At 40.5% G+C, this 24,908-nt stretch overlaps 1 protein-coding gene across 3 annotated transcripts in view; it reads left to right on the top strand.

The window, feature by feature from the left end:
• The window catches only part of XPO6 (exportin 6), a 98,144-nt gene that overhangs the window by 34,769 nt on the left and 38,467 nt on the right, over positions 1–24,908 (top strand). For all 3 annotated transcript variants that reach the window (XM_045542856.1, XM_045542857.1, XM_045542855.1), the window contains exons 4-9: positions 27–224; positions 3,787–3,946; positions 5,109–5,186; positions 9,580–10,033; positions 13,802–13,928; positions 21,243–21,352. In XM_045542856.1, the coding sequence (XP_045398812.1) occupies positions 27–224; positions 3,787–3,946; positions 5,109–5,186; positions 9,580–10,033; positions 13,802–13,928; positions 21,243–21,352 (1,127 nt within the window). The remainder of the gene's footprint in view (positions 1–26; positions 225–3,786; positions 3,947–5,108; positions 5,187–9,579; positions 10,034–13,801; positions 13,929–21,242; positions 21,353–24,908) is intronic.

Below are 24,908 nucleotides of genomic sequence, written 5' to 3'. Positions count from 1 at the left end.
TTAAAAGATGTATATATTTTTTTCAGAATCTGATCAATAAAATGTGGCTTGGGGTCCCATCTCAGGATAAGATGGAAATTCGTAGCTGCCTGCCCAAACTCCTTTTGGCTCACCATAAAACCTTACCTTACTTTATCCGGAACAAACTCTGCAAAGTTATTGTTGATATTGGACGTCAAGATTGGCCCATGTTCTACCATGACTTTTTTACTAACATTTTACAGGTAAGAATATACCTAAGGAAACTTTACCTTGTAAATTGTTTGTAGAAGTGATTATTTCCTTGTCTTGAAGAGGAATTTTAAGGTTAGCATTTTAGAACTGCAGTAGTGAGGTTATTGTAGGATAGATTATCGCATTCTCTTAGTTTTGTGTTCTTGAGACATGTTGTCCTTTGTGCAGTGGAGAAAGGGGGAAAAAATCCAATCGCTTTGTTAACCTCTTGTGAAATTCTGTTCAGCAAGTATTTGAAAGCCTGGCAGGTACTGCACCAGGTGTTGAGGGTGCAAGGGTGAGGCCTTCAGTAGTTCAGAATTTAGTGAGGAAATAGCTGTGCAGACAGCAATTACCACATTGTTGAAGGAGATGGAGAGCCACAGTCCTGATAGTAGCAGGTGGGGAGGAGCCAGATTTCCACCCAGCTGAGAACAGAACATTTCCTGTCTTCCCTAGAAATAGAATTATGTATAACAAATGAGAATTTGGAAGAGCATTTTCAGATGAAGCGCTCACGGAGGCTTAAAAGGGCTAGTTGTCCTCCTCTGTTCTTCACCAGCTCCCCCTTTCCGTCCTTCAGAAATGACTTCTTTAACCTCATGTAGCCATCATGACTCTGAAGCGCCACATAGTGGAAAGAACACTGGATCGGGAGGCAGCAGGTTGGGTTTTGCATCTGTCTTTGTGTAAAATCATCTTTGATTTTAGCAACTCTTGCCATTTACATGAGCCTTTGTTTCCTTTTTTGTAAAATGAGAGGGTTGGACTAAGCGATCTGTAAAGTTCTTTCCAGTTGTATTATTTCTCACTTCTTATTTATCCTTGTGAAGCATGCAGTGGCATATAAGCCCCATCAAGAATGATGTTCAGTTACTGACATTTTAGATAATGACAATAAAGTACAGTTGTCCACCTCTGTCTGGAGGCAGTTTGGTTCCAGGACTTTCAGAAATGCCAATATTTGTGATGCTCAAGTCCCTGATATTAAAGGGCATACATAATATTTGCATATGACCTGTGCATATCCTCCTGTACAATTTAAGTCATCTCCAGATTATCTGTAATACCTAATGTAAGTGCTATGTAAATAGTTGTTATGCTACATTGTTTAGGGAATAATGACAAGGAAAAGAGTCTGTACATGTTCAGTGCAGACGCAACCATCCTTTTTCCCTCCACATATTTTTGATCCGTGGTTGATTGAATCCATGGATGTGGAACCCAATACTGAGGGCTGGCTGTAAACCTTTTCTTCAGGTATTGAACACCAAACTGGTTCTGGAATCAGTTTCATCATCACACAATCCTTTGAGTAAACCATCTAAAACGTTATTATTTTTTTTCCCCTCAAGTCCATCATGGTCTGTTTTCAGTTTGGGGTGCCTAGGTTTTTTTAACCTCTGTGACAGTTGGCTGGGCATTTATGCAGTTCATGTTATAATTGTGGTGACCATGATACCAGGCAGAGAGTAGTTGATTTGGGGCCCCAGAAAGATACAGTTCTGTGGGTTGGTTGTACCTTTCTAGGCTACTAGAGCAGGAAGTGATTGAAGTTGAAACTGACCCCTGTTCTCTTTGCCTCCCCTACACATGCACCAGCACACAAGCAATACCTTTGTAGAATCTATTCTTCAGATTCCTGAAATCTGCTGAGGTGAACCTGTGGTCACATTGTGCCTAGGGCCAGATAATTAAGGGGCAAGCAGCATAGGAAAGAATTGCTGTTTCTTCTCTGATTTGGTTGTATAACAAAAACTGTTGAACCTTTTCGGAAGTTCGCACTAGAAATTTGATCTTCTACCTAAGGGAGCTTAGTGTCTTAAAATAAATTGCAAATATTACCTGTTATAAGCTTGAATTGTATACATGAAGGGAAACACCACTTTAATAAAAAGCTTTCCGGATACAAAGCTAATGAGAAGAAAAATAACACTTTTTATCAAGCTCTTCCTTCAAGTGAAGCATAACTTGCTTTTTCCATCCGGCTTCTTGCCTGGCGTTCTCCCCTTCCCCTAAATGATGAGAGACAGGAGAGCTTCAAGAAACATTTCCATGTTAAAGGAATTTTTTATTTCTGGGGAGCAAAGAAGCGTTTCTTACCTACAGGAGAATTTATATTGCCAAGTGGAATGTCCTGCTGAGAGATCCCAGCTGAGAGAGTAAGAATGAGGGCTTGGGGGGGAAATAGAGACAAAAGAGGTAGAGAAGAAAGAAAGAAATGAAAAAGGGGGAGCAATAGAATACAGATTAATAACCCAAAGGTCTCCAAATGTAAAGAGATGCTTATGAAGGGTCAGTTCTGCTTTATTATGTAAGAAAAATTGGTAGAAGAGAGATTTCCTGTTCCTCCCATACTGCATTATCTGAATTTAAGTCAGTGTTAGAAATAGTCCAGATTTCTAGAAAATGATGAGAAAAATTGTGGAAGATGTACTTGAAGTTTTAGCGTTCAAGAGAACTGGTTTTATACAGAGATCATTTTAAACACGCTATTCATTGCTGTTCATTTTATATAATGCTACAGTAGAATTTATTTTAAGTTCCATTATTGAATACTTTTCTGCTCTTTGGGGATGAGCTTTTCCTTGGTCTGTGATGGGAAAAGTTATTTTCAAGGGAAAGGAAGGTGCCCTGTATTTCTTTAAGAATATATGGGTGGGTGCAGTTCCTGAGTATCCTTTTCCTTGAAACTTACATTCCGTAGCTGGAGTAAGTAGAAAAACTTAACTTGTATTAGAGAATGAACTACATTTAAATTTGATTATGATTAAAGGAAAAGGTAAAATACTCCTTAAATTGTTTGCTTTTTTATAGATTGTAGTATATAACTCAACAGAATTTTAGTGGCAACTCGCTCACTTTTATCACTTCTGGAAACTAAAAGATAAATGTGATAGTAATGCCTTAAAATGATTAAGAAGATACAAGTAGCGTTATGCTATGCCTTTTTTCTGTTTCTTATTTAAACTTTCTTTTGGTGGAAAGAATATTACAGGAGATAGAAAAAGTAACTTAATTTGCTACATAGCTATGCTACAACCGTAGTCATAGTTTAATAACATGGATGCCTGTTGTTCGCCCTGCTGCATGCTTGATTGTGAACTTTTCTGAAGCATGCAAAGCTTAGAAACGTAAAGTTGATTTAACAACCTGAATGTTAAAGATTCACAAATTGATATACACATCTTAATCATATATATATATATCTCACTAATATTATATACACACATACAAAGCTTGGTTAGTGGTCAAAGTAACCAGGACACTGTTGGGAATCTGGTCATGTATAAGAATTGCTGCGATTGTAAGAACATTTTTTTCTAGCTGTTTTTAAGTCATGTTATTAGAATTTTGTCCTTAAAATAAGGTGAGAATATATTTTGAATGGTTACAAAAGAAAAGCTACATAAATGTACTCTAAGTGATTTTCCTCAAGTGTTGATTCATGTGGCTTGTTCATGCAAGGTTAAACATACACAGAGGTATTTCACAGGTTTAATGCTACTAAGTCCTCTGTTTACCTTATTAGTCTGACACTCTTTTCAGAACTTGCTTTTTCCCCCCTGGCAGTTGATCCAGTCCCCTGTGACAACCCCCCTTGGGCTGATTATGTTGAAGACAACTTCGGAAGAGCTGGCCTGTCCCCGTGAGGACCTCAGTGTGGCTCGGAAGGAGGAGTTGCGGAAGCTGCTGCTAGACCAGGTGCAGACAGTGCTTGGGCTGCTGACAGGTGAGCAGTTCAGGGGTGCCAAGAGACAGAGGCCTGCCTGCAGGCACCCAGAGCTCAGGCCTTGACACTCAGCATTTCTGAGCAGTTGGAGCTGTTCCTGAGACTGAGCATAAAAATGAAAAAAATTTTGTGCTGTATTCCCAGCACTTATAGCCTAGTGAGGTCCACACAGGACCTCAAAATAGATTTGTAACGTATTTTCCTTGTAGTCTTTCATTAATTGGTCCTCAGGTCCTCATTGTAACTATGATTAATGAGGTAGAGTGCAGGTCATGGAATATGATCACAATGCCAATTACTGCATTTGAAGTAAGGTGGGTGGCAGGTATGTTATTTAAAATAATTTGAATGTAAGATCAGAAGATGTTGGAGGAGTAGGAAGATGTGAAAATTTCCCATTCTGTGTAGGGAAGTGAGGCAACGTGTGGAATCTGCTCCCTGTGCACTAGATTCTAGTTGTGTGTAGCATTTCACTTCTCCTGTTTGATTAGCGCCTCATGACAATGTGTGAAGGGTAAGAACAACAGAAAGCAAACCACAAAATGAGACAGGAAGACAGAAGCAGAGTGGAGCACTCTTGCGTCCCTGGCTGCTGTGCTCCCTCCTGTGAGGCAGGTGCATGTGCAGCACCCGGCCGTGAGGCCTCAAGGTGCTGGGAGCCTGGCCTTGCTGCTATAGGAATCTTGTAGTGAAAAGTATTTTTATCTTTAGCTTCTCTGCCCAGATTTTTTCTTAGATGTCTAGGGACCTTTTGTTTTGTGTTTCTAGTTTAGTGCTTGGCACGTGGTGGGCACTTAACATTGGTTGAAAGAATGATTGGAACAGCACAGAGTGGTCCAGGAGGATAAGGGTTAACCTGGTCGCTGAATGGATGGAGCTTCCAGGTAACCTTGGCAAAGAACAGTGTTGATGGAAATAGTGGGTAGAAGCTGCATTCCAAGGTCAAGGTGAAGCAGTAGAGATCCTCTGAGTGGGGACAGTACTTTCCTGAAGATAGCTGGAAGTGAAATAGGCACAGCCATCGGCTAGAGGGGGACATATGGTCAAGAGAGGGATGTTTAAATACTGTTGTTTGATCAAAGATATCAATACATCGTTTTTTTAAATCTGATTTTTATATGTTGGACTTCACTTTTAAACTCTGCTTCCCATTTCTTGGTAGGTATCTTGGAGACTGTCTGGGACAAGCACAGTGTTACTGCCGCCACTCCACCACCATCCCCCACCTCAGGAGAAAGTGGTATGACCTGCCCGCTGGGTGTGCCAGCATTCCTCTTTTTAAATGCACTTGGGGGGTCTCAGCAGGGAGTAGCAATAGCTTATCTACACCAGATACAGATGCCGATTCTTCTTCCTTAATCTATTTTTGGCCTTTCTGCCTACGTTTTTTGAGCAGATCGTTCTATTCTTCCTCATAAATACTTGTGCTTTCTAGTATAATATTTTGAACAACACGGCTTGCTTCTTCTTGCCTGTCATAAAGATGGCACCTTTGACCTTTTGTCATCCAGCTCTGTCCCGTTTAAGCTTATAATTGCTTTCCCTCTAGTTTGTTGCCCTTGCTTTTCTCTTTTTCACAAATTTCATGGCTGTGTTGCTTGTGCTGAGGTTGGTATGAGCCTGGGGCCTTGGCACGTGCGCTTTGTCATTCTGCAGGGGTGGCAGGAGGTGGGCAGCAGCCTGGAGGAGAGGATGTAGGAACGTAGAGTGCTTTTTCTTCTCCACTGGATGGATACACGGAGAAGTCATGTTGGCCGAGACAGATTGGGGGCCGGTGTGCAGTAGTCAGCATTGAATTCACACCAGTTAAGAATAATGTGATAAAGCCTGGGCATATTTGCAGTTGTTATTAAATAGATTGCTGGTTGCTAGTTATTGTTCACAGTTATATTAATATCTGTTTCAAAATTCAGAGTACAGTTCATCTAAAGATGACTATCAAGGATGGATGGAAAGAGGAAATTGTATCTGAGCAGGAAATTTTAGTTTCTAAATACTTATGTTTACACTAAGTGATCACAGATGCTTTTCAAGTAGAGTACATCCTGTGAATTGGCACTTACTTCTTCCCCTATTGTAAAGGTTGATGTGGCTAATGAGAAATATTTCTACATCTTTCTCCTTTACCCCAAGGAAATGGGATGTTGTAATCAGACATTTCTAAGCTCAAACTGTTTTATGTAGCTTATTGTTAATATGTGGAAGTTGAAATTCTTGTGGAGTTACTATAGAATTGAAAATATATCATGAAATTTTGAGGGTTGCTCAAAGTACACTAATTTATTTGAAATTCCATTTATCGTACTTGGATTAGAGAGGCATTTTTTCATATTGCTTAGGTTAAAAACTGTTACAGAGTTCTAGAGTGCATTAAAAGCTCACAGGAAATTGAACCTTAATTTGTATTTGGGGGCAAACCTTTATTCTTAAAGTGGATATTTGAGGTCGCTCAAGAGATTTCTGTATTTTGCACAATCCAAATCATTAAAGAAAAATTTGCAAATGATTCAGAGATTTGATTTTTATGAGTGAGTGAACACCTTGGAGTATCTGCAGTTTGGCTAGTCCTTAAATTTACCATTTTATTGAATTATAGTTTGAGATTAGTTCTTTTGAGTTAGATAGTTGAATACTAGTTTGGCATCCGTTATTAGCAGCAGTGTTTACTGCAGAGAAACTTATTTGTTTTTCTGAGATCATTTTCTGGTACCAAAAGCTATGTGTTTTGGTTGGCTTTGTTCAGATATATGTTCTGAGCTAACTGAGTTTATACTTTCATAGACTTTATTTTCCTCAGGGCCAGGTTGAGGACTATCAGATAATATAAACCAGAAATATGTGCTTACCTCTTTTTTGTGTTGCTTAGGTTTTATGAGGTTAGGTAAAATAAAATATGAACCAACTTAACATTTCCATGCAACAAAACTTAAAAATATGGTGCATACTTCTTGAGAATTGCCTTTTAGACACTATTAAATGTTTTCAAAATGTTGAATTTTAGTATTCGAGAAAAAGCAAAATAAATTGAGACTGTGTAGGGCCTAGGGAGTTAAGTAAGCTTTTAAGTTGGTATACTTCCCCTTTCAAAAAAAAAAAAAAAGATTGCTTGTTCATTTGTTATGACATTTTTCTTTCTCTTATGATAACTGTAAGTGAAGTCATCAGATCTGGCTCCAATTATTTGGACAATGCTTATGATTTATTTAATCAACATTCATTTTGATGCTTTTGCTCAACTGTTTTTGTGCACTGAAGACACCAAGTTAAACAGTAAAGCTTCCAGAAAATTGTTCAGCTTTCTTGACCGTAAGCTCGGTTTTGTAGTAGAAATTTATTTTGAGAAACCTTAGGGTTCAGTGAATCAGCCAAACTAATATCTGCTGGACTCTCCCTGCCCTGCCTGAATTCCTGTGTAGTTCCCTGTCAGATTTAGGGGAGCTCCCAAGGGGCTCCCCTTAGACTCTTGGTCCTTTTCCTCTGTATACTTTTTTTTTTTTTTTTTTGAGACAGAGTCTTGCTCTGCCACCTGGGCTAGAGTGCCATGGCGTCAGCCTAGCTCACAGCAACCTCAAACTCCTGGGCTCAAGCGATTCTCCTGCCTCAGCCTCCCCAGTAACTGGGACTACAGGCATGTGCCACCACGCCCAGCTAATTTTTTTTTCTATTTTAATTGCCCAGTTAATTTCTTTCTATTTTTGGTAGAGACAGGGGTCTTGCTCTTGCTGAGGCTGGTCTCAAACTCCTGATTTCAAGTGATCCTCCCTCCCACCTGTCTGAGTGCTAGAATTACAAGTGTGAGCCACCAGGACCAGCCCAGGGTCTTGCTTTGTTGCGCAGGCTGGAGTACAGTGGCCTGATCATAGATTACTGCAGGCTCGAGCTCCTGGGCTCAAGTGATCCTCCCGCCTCAGCCTCCTGAGTTGCTGGGACTAGAGGTGTGTGCCACCTCACCTGGCTAATTTTTTATAGACACGTGGTCTCGCTATGTTGCCCAGGCTGGTCTCAAACTCCTGGCCTCAAGCCACCCTCTTGCCTTAGCCACCAAAAGTGCTGGGATTACAGGCATGAACCAGTGAGCCCTGTCCAAATTTTGTTTATAATTTCAAACCACAGGTGCAGATAATTGCACTAATCATACTGTCCAGTTTGCTGCACTTGTGTGTCACTGGTCTGTAGACACACTGGTCCTTCTCCTTCTTAATTTATTCTCCTTCATGCCCGTTCCTCTCCTATTTGCCTTTCCTACAATGAGCAGCCATTGTAATGTAGATAATGTGGACCCCCTCCCCCCTTTTTGGTAACATGTTGTTGTAAAAATTTAGTGTTTTGTGTCTCTAGCTTTTAACATAGGTAAATGATGTGGTAGTACTGAATTCTGTTTCTTAATTTTTATTCAGAAGTATCCTTTTAGGGTCTCTCCCAGCTGTTGCCTGTGTCCTTAGTCTACTGCTTCTACTCACTGCGTGATGTCATACGTGATGTCACACGTGATGTCATACGCATCCCCAGCGTTTTACTTGACTTCTCCCCGCAGTGAGGGACCTGCTTGTTGTGACTCCCCAGCTGCACACACCCCTAGCTGTCCCCTCACAGACCTGGGTGAGGGTTGCTTTAGGAGGGGAATGGTGAGGTGGTGGATTTAATGACCATTTGGCAGGACTGCAGAGTGCCGGGGTCCTCTTCAGGATGGCCGTTCCTCCCGCATGGATGTTCTGTGTCCATCTCTCGCCCTCAACACTCGACGGTCTCCGACATCCTTATTTTTTTTCAGTCGCCTTTTAATTTGCATTTTCTGGTTCCCAATGAATTTGATATCTCTTTACATGCTTTTGAGTTTCTTCTGAAAATTGTCTCTTCATATCAGCTGCCTGTTTTTATGTTGTGATTGTACTTGTTGATGTGCAGCATTTTTCTTATATATTTTAGCTTTTAGTCCTTTTTAGAAATTGTCAGTATCTTCTCTTGGTCCGTTATCTGCCTGGTAACTTTCTCTTAATGTTTTTCATTGACTAGAAACTCTTAATTTTGATGCTATTAAAATTATCAGTAATTTTTGTTAAGGTTTCCATTTTAGTAGTTTTAATAAATTTTTCTCCCCCCTTTCCCTATAGCTCAGATACTTGTATATTTTCTTCTGTTAACTTTAAAGTATTGTCTTTAGTTTAAGTCTTTAATTCATTTGGTGTCCAACTTTATATGTGATGTTAGGGATTTTTATTTATTTATTTAATGGCCATGTATAATTTTTTCAAAAATAATGTCATGATTTTGGAGGAGAGTACAAAGAAAAGAATAACTTGGGTGGACGTGGGGTTTACAGCTGGAGAATAGTCCTGTCCTTATCTCCACTGCTGTCTCCTGGGAAACTGCTATTCTACAGATCTCACTAAAGCTAAATTTAAGTGAAAACACTGAAGAGTATATCCAGATGTTTTTCCCCCAAGAATCACAATCTTATTTTGCTATACTGTTAACTTTTTCTAATTGGTGTTTTAACATTGAGCATATTGATTTTATTTTTTTACTTCATAGGTAACTAAACTGATTTTCTTTTCTTTTGGCAAAGACAATCACTTGAAGTGGTTTGTAAGAGATTTGATAATGGATATCTTAAAAGCCTTTTCTATTTTCAGGTGACTTACTAAGTAACCTGTTGCAGAGTCCTAGTTCCGCCAAACTGTTGAATCAGCCAATCCCCATCCTTGATGTGGAGAGTGAGTATATCTGTTCCCTGGCCTTGGAGTGCCTGGCCCATCTCTTCAGTTGGATTCCTCTGTCTGCCAGCATCACCCCATCCCTCCTTACCACCATCTTCCACTTTGCACGCTTTGGCTGTGACATCCGGGCCAGAAAGATGGCATCAGTTAACGGCAGCAGCCAGAACTGTGTCTTGGGTCAGGAGCGCGGCCGGCTTGGGGTCCTGGCCATGTCCTGCATCAATGAACTCATGTCCAAGAACTGTGTGCCTATGGAATTTGAGGAGTATTTACTGCGTATGTTCCAGCAGACATTCTACCTCCTGCAGAAAATCACCAAGGATAACAATGCCCACACAGTGAAGAGCAGGCTAGAAGAGCTCGATGAGAGGTAATGAGAACAGATGTGGAGCTGGTATGCCCTGAGAAAGGGCCCTGACTGTTTATCATGCTGTGCCGCATAGCATCTATAATCCTCTTTGATTTCAGAATGTGGGGATGCTGGTGAGGAACAGAAAGGTAGGTGTGTACCAGTAAGTCTAAGATTAGCTGGAAGGGATAGGGTGGTTAAGGGAAATGAGTTGAGTTTGAAAAGTGATTGTGGATTGTGTAGGTTTGTTGTCTTTTTTCCCCCATCCACCTCCTGTCCTCCCTTCCACTCCTCTTTCCCCCCTCTTCCTCACTATTTACCTGCAGGTCTGAGGTGGTGCAGGAACTGAGACTGCTGCTCATGCGTAGCCAGGAACAGGAGAAGAGGTCCATGGAGGTACAGGAGTTACAATCGCCTTTCTCACTTGGTGTTGCTTGTCAGTTTTTACTATTTGACTTTTCCCAAGTGAACATCTTGCAGTGTATAGAAATGTCCTTTTAATTGTCAGTTTTACACAAATGGCAAGTTTTCATAGAAAGATAGGAGAAAGCAGGTGTGGTGGCATGTGCCTGTAGTACCAGCTACTTGGGAGGCTGAGGCAGGAGGATTGCTTGAGCCCAGGAATTTGAATCCAGCCTGGACAACATACCAAGACCTTATCTCTTTAAAAAGAAAAAAAGAAAAGAAAGGAGAGATGTTAATGTGGGCACAGGTTAATGTGACACATATCTATATTTCTTTGTTATTGTTCTTTGAATGGAGCTTAAAATTACCTAGCCTTTTTCTCTTACAGTACTCTAAAAGATGACTCCATCAGAGTACTCTGAGGCAGGGCCTTATTATTTGTTTCCCTTGTAGATGATGTCATTTATGTATTTTGTAGCTTTTACTGATGCAATGCTACTGCTATAGAAAAACAAGAGGGAAATTGGAGACTTACATTATGAACAATCATGTTGACTGTTCAGAAACTTTCAGGTAGTTAAATTGTATTGAATTAGTAAATATTTATAGATTGCCTGACAGCAAAAGCTGTTAATATTGTATTGTCTTTTGTTATTAAGCTATACAGAGTTAAGCTCTTTCCTTTTCCTTAGAGTAAATAGCAGAATATTAATTAAGTGCCTAAAATTAAGAAACTTTCAGTGCTTTTTAAATTGAGCAGTTTAGTTTTTTCTAAAGTTAAAAAATTGACTCGTAAGATTATTTTTATTTTGGTTTACTGTAAACAAGCTTTATGTGACATTTGCTTTGTATAATCACAAAAGAACTCATATGGTAGTATTTTTTTTTTTTATTATTTGGTGATAGCTTTCTATATGAATTCAATTCACACATTTTTAAATCCTTTCTAGCTTTGGTTAAGAAAGGCTGTATTATCTTCATATGTTAATTAAAAAATGTAGCTGCTTATACTATCAGTTGGGTTGTCTTTTACTTTAAGCATAATATAGTCATAGATACTTTGTCGTGGCTTATATTTGGATAGTATGGAAATATCATATGGTTTATCTGTGTGCTGATTTTGTTATGTGTAACTTTTGTGCCCTTGGTTTTGTATTTTAATTCTATGCTTCCTATTGCCCCGTGAAAGCTGAGAGGTGCCTGGGAGCAGAAAGGTGACATAGATAATACTGTGTGCTTGCTTCCTGGTCTGGGGTCCCTCACCACTAATTCTAAACCGCTCCATCCATTCTCAGTTGTTTAGGGGCTGCTTAACCAGGTCCTTGGCTTTTCTTCTCCTCTGCTGCCTTTTTCCCTAACTTTATACTGTTCATTAGCACCTGTACCAGAAGGTGGGCAAGGGAAAGAAAATGAGGTAAAACAAAATACGTAGTTTTAGGTACTGAACAGCCTTGTTTGTATTTTTTTAAATTGGGTTGGAGATTAAAGTAAAATTGAGACCGCTTGATGTTTTGCCGGTGACTTCTCTTTGTTCTTTTATGGGTGGTAGAGCATTGAGTGCACCTTCCTAAAGAGCAGGAAACTGGTTGACGACTTTGAATGTTCATGTAAAACTATAATGTAATACATGAGCTGAGTGATGAATGAGGAGTTCTTAGTGATTGAAGACATCAGGGAGAAGTCTCTCTGTACTTTCCTGTCTCTAAAAACAACTGATTTTAGTGCTTTACTGTTTTTTTAAGTACATGGCCCCATGATCCACAGAAACAGCCATTTTCCTTATCAAAATATTTTTTCAAAGCTGCAAATAAGCTCACATATGTGTGAGCCAGTTACAGAGGTCAGACAGGCAGCTTGGCCACCCTCAGGGAGATAGGTCCCAGGAACACTATGGGATACTATTTCTGGGCCGATTTTGCCTGCCTGCCTGCCTTCCTTCCTTCCCTTCCTTTCCTTCCTTCCTTTCTTTCATTTTTCTGTTTTTTTTTTCCTTTTTTTTCTTTTTATTTATTTATTTTTTAGAGACAGGGTCTTGCTCTGTCACCAGGCTGGAGTGCAGTAACATGATCATAGCTCACTGCAACCTCGAACTCCTGGGCTCAAGCAATTCTCTTGCTTCAGCCTCCTGAGTCTAATTAAAATTTTGTAGAGATGGGGTCTCGCTATATTGCCCAGGCTGGTCTCGAACCCCTGGTCTCAAGTGATCCTCCCACCTCAGCCTCCCAAAGTGCTGGGCTTACAGGTGTGAGCCACTGTGTCTGTCCCCAATTTTGCTTTTCTGAGAAGTAGTCGTCTTATCCCCCTTTATTATTTCACTTATTTCTGCTTTAACAAATAGCTTTTTGCAGTTATGAATTTCAGAATTGCATTTAGCCATTATTTAATTTTTAGCTAAGGCCTAGTATGTCTTTACCTTTTTTGTTGGTCTCTGAAATGTGATTTATGAACTTACGTCCATCTCATTTTCTAATCACCTTTTGGTATTTAGGGGCTTAAAATGACAGTTTCTGAAATGTGAGAGTGATGATGTGCTGTGTATTTAATAACAGATATCTCTTATCCTTGCAGCTATTACCCACACTCTTCTGTGAAATCATTTTATGAATACAAATGAATTAGGGATTCACTGTGATGTTACAGAAAGAGTACTGGATTGGGAGTGGGTGATAGTCCTGTTCTGCCATGACCTGGCCGAGTGACTTTGAGCTGGTCACTTTATCTCTGTGGGCCTCATCTGTAAAATGGAAATACCAGGCTAAAGTTCCTGAGGCTTGTCCAGCTCTAACAGACATCCCTTATATTTGAAACCACTTTTAGAGTGGATTTGGATGTGCTATGTTTAATTAGCAACAGGAGCCAGGCTGTTTTCCCAGGGAGGGGGGAAATGAACATTAGGTTGCAAGCCTGAGTATATCTTACCTGGATGCCATGCCCTTTGTATAGCCTGGTTTTGTTTTTGCATCTTTAGCACAGTTCATTTTATTATAGTATGTTGGCCTCTTAGCAAAGATAACCAACCTTCTACACTTGCCAGATTGAAATGACACAGTGATCTGCCCATCAGCTTTTTAGCGTCATTTCCTTTCACTTTAATTGGGTCATAACACTAATGAATTAGAAAATATAAGAGCACTAGCGTATAAGAAACCTTAGTAGACAGTGTCTGAGGATTAAAGTTGCTTTTCTGCTATGTTTCAGGTGGTAATGGAATGAAGGGTTGCCTGTCCTGTAGGTAATTGTTGCAGGCCTTTATATTTTTAACTAAAAATATACTATAAATCTGTATAGTTCTGTACTGAAAGAAATTTGGATTGAATTTAAGTTCTCTTCTAAGGAGGTGGCTGGGTTTCTCATTGTTGCCTTTTGTCGTCTTGTCTCATTTAGCTACATTGAGAAGTTTACTGACTTTCTGCGGCTCTTTGTGAGTGTTCACCTAAGAAGAATCGAGTCCTACTCTCAGTTTCCTGTGGTGGAGTTTTTGACACTTTTGTTCAAGTACACATTTCATCAGGTAAAGCACCAAAGCCATCCTTCTCTTCCAGAGAAAAGGTGTACCTTGTTATTTTCAGGAGAAAGAACTTTAATTTTATTTCCCAAATATTTACATAATGCTTATTACTATGTGAAGATTAACATGTGTAATCTTCATAACATTCCTATGAGGTAGGTACTGTTCATCCCCATTTCACAGATTAAGAGACTGAGCCACAGGCTTACGGGCCATACGATTAGTAAGTGGTAGAGCGAGGATTTAAATCCAGAGTCTATGCTCTTAACCACTATTGTGTTAGAGAAGCAAAATACAGAAAAAGTTTGAAATTAGGGTCTTTAGTTCTATTCTGTAGCGGTCACCAAAATGTTCCACAAGATTATATAATATATAGTGAAGCTTTCAAGAGTTAAGTTTTAGTGATATCCAATTTTTGCCCCAAGATGGCAACAAATTTTTTGAACTCCTATTGTATTCAGGGGCTAGGCATGTAACCTTCAAAAGCAGAGTCCTTATGTTCATCGGGAGTTTACATTCTAGTGACCCAGTATTTTTATAAATATAGATAAACAGCTTTACTGAAGTATAATTTTGTATACCATGAAATTCATTCATTGTAATTGTACAGTTCATTGATGTTCAGAGAACGGATAGAGATGCACAACTGTCACCACTGTCCAATTTTAGATATTTCTGTCACACCCTATCCCTTGTGCCTGTTTGTATGTGTTGCTAAAATAAATTTTTTATTGAACTATGACGTATATACAGAAAAGTGCATAAATCAATATGTGTGTAGTTGGATGATGAGTTTTCCCAGAATGAACATGCCTATATAACTACTACCTAAGTCAAGTAATAGAATGTTCCTAGCGCCCCCAGGACACCTTCATGTCCTTTCCAATCACTTCCCCTCTCTTCTGTCAGAGCAGCAGCCCCAGTCTTGACCTTAACAACACAGATTAGAACTTCTCTGAACGAAAGCATATAACGTATATTTGTTTTGTCTGGTTTTTTTTTTGTTTGTTTGTTTGACATTGTGTTTGTGAGATTCATTCGTGTTATGTGTGGCAGTAGTTTGTGCATTTTCATTGTGTTATACTAAATCATTGTCTGAAAATCTATTCCACTGCTGATTTGGCTGCCTCTAGTTCTTGGTGACCATGAATGATGTTGTGGGGAACATTCTTACATAGGTGCTTTTTGACGTACTTAGGTAGCTTTTCTGTTGGAGTATACCAGGGCTGAAACTCCCAGGTCAGTGAGGGCATCTGCTTTTTAAAAGCAGATTTTTTGGGGGTTAAAAATCCACTAGTGTTATAGCTTAGTGTGGCTGGAGGAGAGGCAAGGGTCTGGGCCAGGGTGGTGGTTGTGTGTGTGACGGTGGATTTGGAGCAAGGGTTTGGCGTGGAAGCTGGCCTTTCTCTTAGAAGGACTTGGCATGTGAAAATAAAAGTACCCAGTGGTAAGGGCGAACCATTCCTGGGAGTGAGGGGCGGGGGCCACAGGTGGAGGAGGAGGAGGAGGACCAAGGCTTGAAGAAGTGTCAAGGTGTCTGCTAGAGGGGCCAGTGTGTCTAGAGCAAGAAGGAAAACATGCTGAGCTCACCAGGCCTAGGGAGGAATAGAAGAGATTGGGGGAGGGGAGGGTGTGGGGGAGAGAAGCATCAGGTGGGACAGTTTTGAGACGGATCCAGAGAAACCTTAAAGGAGATCAGGAAAAAAGGAGGATTTGAGAGAATGTTGAGTGAGTGTTAAATAGATACTTTAGGAAAAATGGGGCAGAAGTGAAAGCGAGAAGGAGCCAGTGCTGAGGTCACACAGAAAGGGCTTATTTGGGGAAATGGGATGAAAATATCTTGAAATTTTATTCCTTACGTAAAATGGGATTTTTAAAAAGCATGTATAACATAGAAGAATGCTAAAAAAATGTTTTAAAGTATGTAGTCTTATGCCTACTTCTGTGGACTTGGACCCAAAAATTGTATGTTTGAGCTCCGGGCATTTCTATTAGGGCTGTGTCCTTGGACAAGTCTCTTTATAATAATTTCCTTAGATTTTGATTTCCTCACGTAAGAAGATAGACGGCAGTGGTATCTTCAGGGTCTTTCCCAGTGTTTATCTTTTGTGATTCTTTCACTAGACTGGTATGTATTAGTTTTCCACTGAACTTAAAGTGATGGTTTTGTTTTTATGTATTATATTTATTTATTGGGAAAAGAAATAGTCATGTGGTCATGAAGCAAACCACAAGCTTCTTTCTTCCTCCCTATACCTGAAGGCCATTGTCAGGCCAGCTCCTTCCTGCTCTCCTGGCCTCCTGTATGAGGACCTTCCTTTCCAGGCACAGGCTTGGCAGCTGTGGAGTGGGCGTGTCCTTGAGGTCCAAACAGTATCATATTTTGAGCACAAGGGGGATAGGAACCCGGAAGGTGGTGTGTCCCAGTTTACTCTGGGCAAACTGGGACAGGGTGCACTCTAGGGTCAAGGCCTGGGAGTAGGGGAGTTCTTTGGGATAAGATTTAAAAGTAAGAATTGTTAGGTCATTAAATATGAAATGTCCGATTTCAAATCAAAAGTGTATTTTATTATATCTCAAACAGGAAGCAGCACAATTAATCAAAGTATGCACCTAAACTTGACATGGTTTTGCCTTTTTTTTTTTTTTTTTTTTTGAGACACAGTCTCATTCTCTTGCCCAGGCTGGAGTGCCGTGGCGTCAGCCTACCTCACAGCAACCTCAAACTCCTAGGCTCAAACGATCCTCCTGCCTCAGCCTCCTGAGTAGCTGGGACTATAGGCATGTGCTACCATGCCCGGCTAATTTTTTCTATATATATATTTTAGTTGGTCAGATAATTTCTTTCTATTTTTAGTAGAGATGGGGTCTGGCTCTTGCTCAGGATGGTCTCATACTCCTGAGCTCAAACAATCCACCCGCCTCGGCCTCCCAGAGTGCTAGGATTACAGGCGTGAACCATTGCACCCGGCCCGCGGTAGCTTGTTTATGCGAGCATTGAAGATGCCTGGAGAGCAAGTGGTGATGAAATCTTGAAAGACATTTTCCACAGCTTGTTGAGAATTGAATATTTTTCCTTATAAGAACTGTTCCAAAGCCTAGAAGAAGTGGTAGTCAGTTGTTGCAAGGTCTGGTGAATATGTATGGCAGAGAGTTTCCAAGTCTAGCTGCTGTAGTTTGAGCAGCATTGTTTGTGTGACATGTGGTCAAGCATTGTCTTGCAAGAGGATTGGCCTGTCTCTATTGACCGGTCTCAGCTGCTTACTTGCAAGCATCCCCATCATTTCATCCAATTGGTTGCAGTAGACATCTGCTATAATCAACTGACCAGGTTTCATGAAGCTGTAGTAGATAATGCCAGTGCTGGACCACCAAACAGACACCATTAGCTTTTTTTAATGAGTATTTGGTTTTGGACGGTGTTTTGGCACTTCATCTTTATCCAACCATTGTGCTGAATGCTTGCGATTGACAAAAAGAATCCATTTTTCATAACACATAACATTATAGTGTAGAAATGGTTTGCCTTTATGTCATGACAGCAAAGAAAGGCAAGCTTCGAGATGATTTCTCTTCTGTCGTCCGTTTAATTCATGCAGAACCCATCCATTCAGCTTCTTTGCCTTGCTGATTTGTTTCAAATGGTCCAGTGTTGTTGGAATAGTAACCTCAGACCTTGCTGCTACTTCACGTGTAGGTTGAGCTGGACTTGCTTCCACTACAGGTTTCAGCTCATTATCCACCTTGGTCTCAGGTCACCCACCCGCCTCATTTTCAAGACTAAAATCACCATAACAGAACTTCTCAAACCGTCGACATACTATGTATTCATTAGCCACAACCTTCCCAAACACTTCATTGATATTTCGAACCATCTGTGCTGCACTGGTTCCATGACGGAACTCCTATTCGAAAATACACGAATTTTTGACTTATCAGTGCTCTAAAAAATAAATTTAAAAGATAATTACAAGCCAAAATATGCGTTTGAAAGACTGAAGATGTACTTTCACAATAAAAATAAAATAAGAAGTGTCAACTTACTACTTAAGGAAATTGGACATTTCATAGTTAATAACCTAATACGTGACCTTGAGAGAGCTTTATGTTCTTGTCTGTTCACCAGCAGTATGATCTTAACTTTATCATAGCTTCATTATTTGTAAAGTGGGAAAATGTATCTTTTCTCTTTCTTATCTAGGGGGTTATTATGAGTATACTCAGTTTTTTTGCCTTTTGTTTCTAAATCACACAGAAAGTTTAGTCCAGTCGTGCATCACTTATTGACGGGTATATGTTCTGAGGAATGCATCGTTAGGTGATTTTGTTGTGTGAACATCTTGGAGTGCACTTACACAAACCTAGATGGTAGAGCCCACTACACACCTAGGCTACATGGTACAGCCTAACCTGTACTGTGTGTTACTGTATTGAATACTGTAGGCAACTATAACTCAATGGTGAGTATTTCTATATCTAAACATAGGAAAGGTACAGTAAAAATACAGTATTATGATCTGTGGGACAACTGTCATATATATGGTCCGTTGTTGACTGAAATGTTACGCGGTGCATGACTGTACTGGTAAACATTTTGGAAGAACAGTAATAAGACAAAAGATGGTGCTGATATCTTTGTTTAACCATTTCTCTTTTTTTATTTCTTTTCCTGCATTTTTCTTTAACCTGAGTGTCCTGCCACCTGTCCCTCTGGCCACTAGTGCTCCCAGGTATTGGCCTCTACTGTGACTTTCCTTTCTCGCTGAGCCTCTGGAGGCGGCTGTCCAAGCCCATGATTTCTCTGTCACCTGCCCCTCATCTTACTGCATCTTCACCAGTTCCTTCTTGGTCTTGCACTTTTCATTTTGCCCCTTCTTTCTAAAACAGGGCCTGAGATGGTATGACCTAGGGGAGAGGGCTCTGGACTGGGAGTCTTCAGATGCACATTCTAGTTCTGATTCTGGTCCTTAGTTGTCTTGTTACCTTAGGCAGGTCACTTGACTTATTAGCCTTGGTTTTTTTTCTCTTTTTCCCCCTCCTTTTCTTTTTTTTGAGACAGGGTGTCTTGCTCTATTGCCTGGCCTAGAGTACAGTGATGTCATCACAGGTCATTGCAGCCTTGAACTCCTGGGCTCAGGTGATCTCAGCCTCCCAAGTAGCCAGGACTACCAGGCGTGTGCCGTGTGCCAACGTGCCCAGCTAATTTTTCTTAGTTTTTTAGAGACAGGATCTCACTATGTTGCCCAGGCTGGTCTTGAACTCTTGGCACCTTGGCCTCTCAAAGTGCTAGGATTACAGGTGTAAGCCACTGCACCAGGTTGGTTTCTTTATCTGTAAGATGGGAAGAAGAAAATAGCTATCTGTCCACTTTCCAAGCCTATTGTAAAGATCAAATAAACAAGTGCAAATGGAAACCAAACATTGTAAACCACTTGGAAGATAAGTGGTATCATTAGTTTCTTAAGGAAACTTGTCAGGATTTTCAGTGCTCAAATAGCCCTGGAATCTGAAAAGTAAATCTTAGCACAGGTAGATTTTAAAAATGGGTTTGTGAAGGTTTTGAAAAGTTAAGTGACTCCAAAAGTAGAGCCAGCCTATCACCCTTATGACCTCAGTGACCTGTGTCCACAGCGATTGTCAAAGGCCGGATCATGGGCAGCCTGTGGGCAGTGAGGCTTGCAGGTATGGATGTGAGTGGTGGTGTTTGTGGGTTGTACAGGGGGTGTATCTGCTCACTTTTTCCCCCAGCCTTGAGCCATATATTAATAGTAAACCCTTAATTCAAAGACAAGAGGATGACATGTATAATTGTAAAGTACTTTTACGTATCCATAAAACTTGGATTTTTGTGGTGGCTTTTCTCAAAAGCACTTCCATATGCATGTGATCAGTTATATTCTTTTCAGTGGCCTGGTGGGCATTTTTAAACCAGGGAAGGGCAGACTGGATAACTTACTTAAGGGAAGCTCAGCAAGTCAAAGCCAGGACAAGACTCTGTTTCCTGGGTTTGCAAATTGAGTGGCCTGTCCACTGACTACCTGTATTATTTCCACATGGCTTATTAGTTGTTCTTCTTGGCTTTTCTCCTGGTTCATTTCATGTTCCAGACATCCTGGCTTTTAACAGGTATGAAGTGGATACAGGACATGGTCATTAGTTTTCTAAGGTTGGTCCTGTCAGTGGTCCTGAATGAGTTGTAGAAGTCTAGTTCCAGGGCTGCCCTTTGGGTAGTGAGTTTGCAGTCTGCCTGGTTTTTTAAGTTACAATTTTTCTGTCTCAGACTTGAGCTTGGGTGCAGAACTCCCATTGCACACTACCACACAATCTTAGTTATTTCTTAGCCAGATTTTTAATATGCATGTGTAAACTTCTGGATCTCCTTGTGGATCAGAAATGGAAGGAAACTGATCCAAGAAGGTGATGGTATTTTTCCTTTCCGTAACTGATGTTGCTACTAAATATGTGGTTCAATGAAGCAGTCACTAGAAAAACCTATGGATTCTTACAGGTGGTGAGAATTTGAGTGACTATGCTAGGGATTGGGGGCCACAAGTTGAACCTGAATGTGTGTGAGAAGGACTTGATTTTGGAGAGTATAGTGCCTAGATTTTGCATGGAATAGAATCTCAAAGCTCTTGAGAAAGTTAACCAGTGCAAGGGTGTAGGCACCAGGATCCTGCAGAGACTTGCTCTTCTCACTTTGTCCTTATCCATACCTGGTTAGAGTTTGCCCTTAGCCTGTTTGATACCCTACTTTTGCAAATAGGATAATGCTCTGAGGGTCAGACTTAACGAGCTCATTTTCAATCTGTTATATAGGAAGACTGCAAATGTGACTTTCCTTACATTCCAGTGGGTGAACCTGTCACCAGTGGAGCCTCTGAAACTTATTTTTGGTTTTGTAATTGTTCGTAATGGAAAGAACATTGGCTGGAGGAAGAAGGACCTGTTCCTACCCCTGACTTTGAGCAGTTCGTATCTGGATCTCAATTTCTTTCCTTCCAAAATAAATTTGAATTAGCTGATCTGTAAGAGCCCTTTCCATGCTTGGCTTATTTTGTAACTCAGTTCGTCCCCCACAGTATCTCCCTAATGATGTGTTCTCTGGTACCCTTGTCCTGTCTTGTTAGGTTCAATAGCGCCCAATGGTGAAGACTGACTGGAAGGGCTAGTTTTGGTTACTGGGAAACTGAGGGAACAGAACATAGGCTTATGGTTTTACCATTCTGGTTTTGGAAGAAACACTGGCGTGTGTGTATTTCTAAGGAATAGTTGCATTAAATAATTTTCATTGTCTGGATTTCTTTTGTACCGTAGCCTACTCATGAAGGTTACTTCTCTTGTTTGGATATCTGGACGCTCTTTTTGGACTATCTGACAAGTAAAATAAAAAGTCGTCTTGGAGACAAGGAAGCAGTTCTCAACAGGTAAATTCTACAAACACTGATAACTAGACATAGTCATTTTTACCAGTTATTCTTGTGGTTTAAAGGGGCAGCCATGCAGCTGGATCTCTTCAGGGAAATTGAGTCACATCAGCTGTTTAGGCAGTAATGCCATTAAGCATTTTCTTCCTTTTTCTTTTAAATACCCTTTCTTCATTTTTTTCTGATTAAAAAGTAGCATTTATTATTAATTTTTAGGTACATTAATGCCTTTGTGGTATGTTTTTTACATTTTTTAAAATGGCCCTTATTTTAGAGACATATACTGAAGTATTTATTGGATAAAATGATGTGACATCTGGGATTTGTTTTAAAATAACCCAGTGGGGGTAGACGGGAAGTAGGTTGGTGTAGAGAAGAAACAGGGCTGGCTGGCTATGTGTTGGTAATTGATGTTGAAGTTGGTTGATAGGAACTTGGGGTTCATTATGTTCTCACTCCTTTTGTATGTGTTTGAAAATTCCCTAAATAAATGAATAAATACATGTCATTAAAAATGTATTTATTTTGAAAACTAGGAAAAGATAGAGAAAAATGTAAAGAAGATAAGTTATTCATAATCTGACACTCCAGAGATACTTGCTTTTATACTTTTTATTGTATTTCTTAAAAATGGAAAATGGGACAAGGTTTGTTTTTTTCCCCCATATGTTTCTCAAACCCATTTTTCTTGCTTGCAGGCAGAAAGTGTATTTTCTGTACAATGTGATCTTAGTGCCACTGGGTGGGGAGAAGAGGAGGGGAAGTTGGAGATTCAGCATGCCAGGGAAATAATAGCAGGATCCACGTATGGGGAAAATAAATAGATGGCTGTTTTCTTAGCAGAAATATACGTGTCACAGTCTCAGTATGCATTCCAGTCACATGGCAGTTATGAAGGAGGCAAAAAAATGTATTTTGCATTGTAGGATCAGAGTAGTTACCTGTTAAACTAACCCTGATTCTTATATTTCTAGTGCACAGATGCAGTTATGATATGAGGTTACAAACTAGGTGATGTGGCCCTAGGTGCTTTATCACACTTACTTAAGAGAGTGCCTGCGGATTTCACTCAGTTTGGTTATAGCTCTTGCTTCTTTGTACAATATTTCTAAGAGCGATTTCAGACGAGGTGGCCATAGTGTGCAAAACCTGTCCAGTGGATGAAGGAGGGAGGTTCTGTGGTGTGGAGGCCATGACTGGCAATCAGGCAGACCTGGAATCCTGGTTTTGTAGTTCCTACTTGGGTAAGTCACTTAGCCCCTGGAAGCTTCTGTTTCCTCATTTGTGAAATGGAGATAATACTAAGATTTGTTATGGGCTGGGCGTGGCTCACACCTGTAATCTTAACACTGTGGGAGGCTGAGGTGGAAGGATCGCTTGAGCTCAGGAGTTCGAGACCAGCCTGAGCAAGAGCAAGACCCCATCTCTACTGAAAATAGAAAAAATTAGCCAGGTGTGGTGGTGTGTGCCTGTAGTCCCAGCTACTGGGGAGGCTGAGACAGGGGGATGGCTTGAGCCCAGGAGTTTGAGGTTGCTGTGAGCTAGGCTGATGCCACGGCACTCTAGCCCAGACAACAGAATGAGACTCTGTCTCCAAAAAATAGGGTTCTTGAGGCTTTTTTTTTTTTTTTGAGACAGAGTGTCACTCTGTTGCCTGGGCTAGAGTGCTGTGGTGTTAGCCTAGCTCACAGCAACCTCAAACTCCTAGGCTCAAGCCATCCTTCTGCCTCAGCCTCCCGAGTAGCTGGGACTACAGGCATGTGCCACCATGCATAGCTAATTTTTTTTTCTATATATATTTTTAGTTGTCCAGATAATTTCGATTTTTAGTAGGGTCTTGCTCTTGCTCAGGCTGGTCTCGAACTCCTGACCTCGAGTGATCCTCCCACCTTGGCCTCCCAGAGTGCTAGGATTACAGGTGTGAGCCACCATTGCCAGCCTTGAGACATTAAATGAAATAATAAACTAATGTATTTAGAATGCTTGACACATTGTAAGTGCTTAGTAAATGATACCAATGGTTGTTTTTTTGTTTGTTTGTTTGTTTTGTTTTTAGGATAGTTAGAATTTAAGGAAATCATGTAGGTAAAATACCTGGTGGCACGGTGTCTAGGTGTATTAGGCACTCGGTAAATGGTCACAGTGATGACAACAAGTCGTAGATGATGTTACTGTCATTTGACTGGGGCAGTGACCATGGAGTTAGGTGACAGGGCCCCCGGATGGTGTAAAGGCATTTGGCCCAGCCCCAAATGTTTACCTTCCTGTCCAGCCATCTGGCATCTGTTGTCACAGTTGTTAGTGGTTCTGGCTGACCACTTTAAACACTGGGAATTTTTCATTGATTGTTCGATTATCATCTTAAATGAGGCTTTCTGATGACTTATTTTTTAAACATATATGTAACACTTTTTTTTTTTTAAAGACAAGATCTCACTCTGTTGCCCAGACTGGAGTACAGTGGCCTGATGATAGCTCACTGTAACCTCCCGCCTCGGCCTCCTCAGTAGCTACAGGAGCACACCACTGTGCTTGGCTAATTTTTATGCTTTTTGTAGAGACAGGGTCTCACTATGTTGCTCAGGCCTCAACAGTCCTTCTGCCTCTGCCTCCCAGATTGCTAGGGTTACAGGCATGAGCCACTGTGCACAGCCTACATAACACTTTTATGCCTTTAAAAAACGAAAAACCTCTCAAAGCTTGCCTGTGGTTTATGCTGTTAAAGAACAACTACTATCTGGGGAACTGCTTGTGGTCTAGGACAGTAGATTACAAAGAAGGGTGTATCAGGTGTTCCCTTGGAGTGCACAAAGAAAATATCTGAACTTCAGCTTATAGTTTTTTTTTCTGTCACCCTTACATTATACATTTATACAAATGAGTGCTCAAAAGCTTTTAAATGAAAATTTTAAGTTTGGCAGTGACTACTCTAGATTCTGAGAGACCCTGATACAGCAGAGATGTGGTGTTTTGTAGGAACAGCTGATGAAGAGCACTGGCTACTGGCAGTTACCACCTTTACCTGAGAGCATGTAAATGCAATCAAATGTTTTTCAACTGAGAAAATGTATCTGAGAGAAGATAAGATGCTTTTGGAATCAAATTTGTGACTTAAGCCAGAATTTCAGAAGCAACTGATCTTGCAGGAAGTAGTCAGAAATGTTTTCTTGGTATCTTAAATGGGAAACGTAGGTGTGGTTAAGTCACAAAGGCAGCACTCAGTTCCTGTCCCTTGTGGTTTAAAGGTTTTGCATCATTCATCACAACAAAGTGGTAAGCATCGTAGGCTACAAATTTAGAAGCACAAGTGTACATGGATTTATTTTTGGTCCTAGGAACTTGGAAATTGGAGTTCTGAATGTTCCTTGCCTAGTGAGAATGCTTGAGAGTTTCTTGATCAGAGCTGGCAGGGACTTGAGAGAACTTGAGTCCCCGTGTTAATGGGATAAAGGTTCAGTAACGTGCTCTGCTGAGCAAAATTACTAATGGGGTAGGTAGACTGTCCTGATTGCCATTTTGAGGAGGTGGTATGGAAGGGCCCACATTTCAATTTCCT

This window comes from Lemur catta, chromosome 2 (assembly GCF_020740605.2).
Source record: "Lemur catta isolate mLemCat1 chromosome 2, mLemCat1.pri, whole genome shotgun sequence".
Lineage (NCBI taxonomy): Eukaryota > Metazoa > Chordata > Mammalia > Primates > Lemuridae > Lemur > Lemur catta.
The sequence above is the reverse complement of the archived record's forward strand: the minus strand, read 5'-3'. Positions and strand labels throughout refer to the sequence as shown.